The sequence below is a fragment of the Rhincodon typus genome, unplaced genomic scaffold (assembly GCF_021869965.1).
Source record: "Rhincodon typus isolate 14 unplaced genomic scaffold, sRhiTyp1.1 hic_rhity00014093, whole genome shotgun sequence".
Classification (NCBI taxonomy): domain Eukaryota; kingdom Metazoa; phylum Chordata; class Chondrichthyes; order Orectolobiformes; family Rhincodontidae; genus Rhincodon; species Rhincodon typus.
In genome coordinates, this window is record NW_025979731.1 from 1 (window position 1) to 2,762 (window position 2,762).

Below are 2,762 nucleotides of genomic sequence, written 5' to 3' on the forward strand. Positions count from 1 at the left end.
GACTGTGAGGATGCTGTTAACAAGCAGATCAACCTGGAGCTCTATTCCTCCTATGTTTACCTCTCCATGGTGAGCCTTGTGGGCATTTGAAGACCCTACTTCAAATTGAAGCCTCTGATATAATTTCATTGACCCTGTAGGTTTTTTTTTTAGTTGTAGCATATGTTTTGGTCTTGGCCCTTCCCTGACTGAATCCAGTGAAATTGTTAACACTGACTCAGTTGGAAACTTAAAGTTTATCTTGTATTGCAACTGACTCCTGGTGACAATAACCACTGTTATTTCTGGACAATGTACCCCTTAGTGATTTTTTTTTTCTTCTTGCTCTGGAGGGATGAGCTGGTTTTGCTGGTAAACCTTTTTTTTTTTTTTTTTTAAAATTTGGTTGCAACTATATTTTCTCTTTTTTTAAAAGCTTTCCCTAGTGGAAACTTTCCTAACCAAAATGTACTCTTACTTTTGCTTTTAAAACTTTGCCCCATTCACCAGGCTGTCCTCTGCTCTAGCCCTAAATGAGTTCTCTTAACTAAAAATACAGCAACTGCTGGAAATTAGAAACAACAACAAAAATTAGCTGGAAAAGCTCTACAGATCTGGCAGGATTTATGGAGAAATCAGTTAATGTTTCGGGTCCAGTGATCCTTCCTCAGAAGTGAGCTTATTAGCTAGTCAATAGGAGGAAAGACAAGTGCGGCACATTTTCACACTTCAAATGTGAATTACTGAAAAAGAAACCAGTTAGAATTCTGTGCAGAGTAGATGATAGGACAGAGTGGGGTTATTCAGGTGGGTGATGTTGGTAATGCTGCAGCTGACTGAGATTTCTGGCTCTGTTAATCCACATGTGTCCCTTCATTTGGTGCTGTGCTGGTTAAATGTCCTTTATTTGAGTTATAATCCATGGGAGATGACTTCCTGCTTCTGTTTGTATCACGTTCCACTAATTAAATGTGGAATCAAGACGGTGACCGGGTTAGTTTCTGATTTGAGGAGTGCCATTGATGAATTTCAGATACATTTCTCTCTCTCTGCCTTTTTCTTCCCCACAGTTCTCTTACTTTGACCGGGATGATGTTGCCCTGCGTCACTTTGCTGAGTTCTTCAAGGAGGAGTCCCATGAGGAAGGGGAACACGCTGAGAAACTGATGGCATTCCAGAATAAACGTGGAGGCCGAGTCCTCCTGCAGGACATCAAGGTTGGATTCTAACCACTTTTTTCTGCTCTTTTTGTGAGCTCACTACAACTGACTGGTATCTCCTAGGTTTAGCTTCAGGATTGAACAAATACTGTATGAATGGGAGGTTGCTCACCACAATAAGATTCCTTTAATTAAAAGGAAATACTTTGCACTTGTGATTCAACAACAGTAGGTAATTGTGATAATCCAGAAGACTGGATGGTGAGCAAACTTCTGTCTATAACGCTTCTTTGGACAAGATGAGGTATCAAAAGGTAAGAATGAAAATTTTCAGGCGTGGAAAGCAGCAGTATCCAGCCTTTCTACATCTAAATGTTTCTGATGCCTTGGGATCGTTCTGATCACCACATAGAATAGTAGGATATGTTTAGAAAATTTCCTCTTCAAGAACAGTACAAAATCTAGCAGGTGTGCTGTATCAAAGTAAAGTTGGTCTGTAGTACCTCCCCTACAATGATTAGGGATAACTAACTGATCAGATGTAGACTAATGATACAACTGTCTACTGAGCTGTGCTTTCTGTTCCCAATTTCCAAAACTCAGAAGCCAGAGCAGGATGAGTGGGGCAATGGTCTGGAGGCAATGCAGAGAGCTCTGCAGATGGAGAAGGATGTGAACCAGAGTCTGCTGGATCTGCACAAACTCGCCTCTGGCAACACAGACCCTCACGTGAGTTGATAACCTTTCTCTCTCTTCTACTTGGAAGAAAGTGGTGTGTTTGTGCACTCTGGGTAAAAATCCAATTACCTTCTCCTAGCCTCCTGCAGGCTGTTAAAACAAAACCTTTCAAAGGCATCACCTGAGTGCACCTCCATATGGTGGTGATGGTCACATCTGTCATGGGAGGTCACTTTCAGACACCTTTTTGGTCCTCTGGATTAATTTTGTCTTTTCTTCCAGCTGTGTGACTTCCTGGAGAGGCACTACTTGGATGAGCAAGTGAAGATGATCAAGAAGCTGGGAGATCACATCACCAACGTGAAGAGACTGGGAGCCCCTGAGAATGGCATGGGAGAGTACCTGTTTGACAAGCTCACCCTGAGTTGAATGGGGTCAATAAATCTATTTGTACATGGTGACATAATTCTAGTAATTTGGTTGTCCTCTGAGCAAATTAAAAGTGTTCACCGTGGAACTGAGTACTTTGTATAATTTCACAGCTGCTTCTGGCTCTTGATGTTGCTGTTTAACATGTGATCATTAAATCCTTTTCTGTTATTTCTGACAACCTTTGATTCAATACCTGGCCCAGTAATTTTTGTCTGTAGGGATTAAGTGGGCAATCCTTGTAGTGGAAATTCCACAAGTGTTAAGTTTGTTTTTTGGTTAGTAAGCAATGTTGTCCTGACAAACGATTTTTTTTTTTTTTTTGCAGGACCAGCTTCTAGTCAACACCTTGACTGAAACCAGCCCCCTGTCTAAATGTTTGGCACTGAACTAGTGCACTGCCCTTGGCAATGTTTAGGGCTTTTTAAATAAGCAGATGCAGGAAGTCTCAGGTTTGGCAGCATCAGTGGAGAGAAATCTGTTCTCAGTCCCAGGGCCTGAGATACATTGTTCTCT

The 2,762-nt window shown here is 41.5% G+C and overlaps 1 protein-coding gene across 1 annotated transcript; it reads left to right on the forward strand.

The window, feature by feature from the left end:
* Positions 1-3: 3 nt before the first annotated feature.
* On the forward strand, positions 4-2,424 carry LOC125482639 (ferritin heavy chain B-like; the record flags this gene model as incomplete). Its single annotated transcript, XM_048594747.1, has 4 exons — positions 4-69; positions 1,050-1,196; positions 1,743-1,868; positions 2,100-2,424. Coding segments are annotated over 4 exons (486 nt in total), but the record flags the coding sequence as incomplete, so codon positions are not given.
* Between the last annotated feature and the right edge of the window lie 338 nt (positions 2,425-2,762).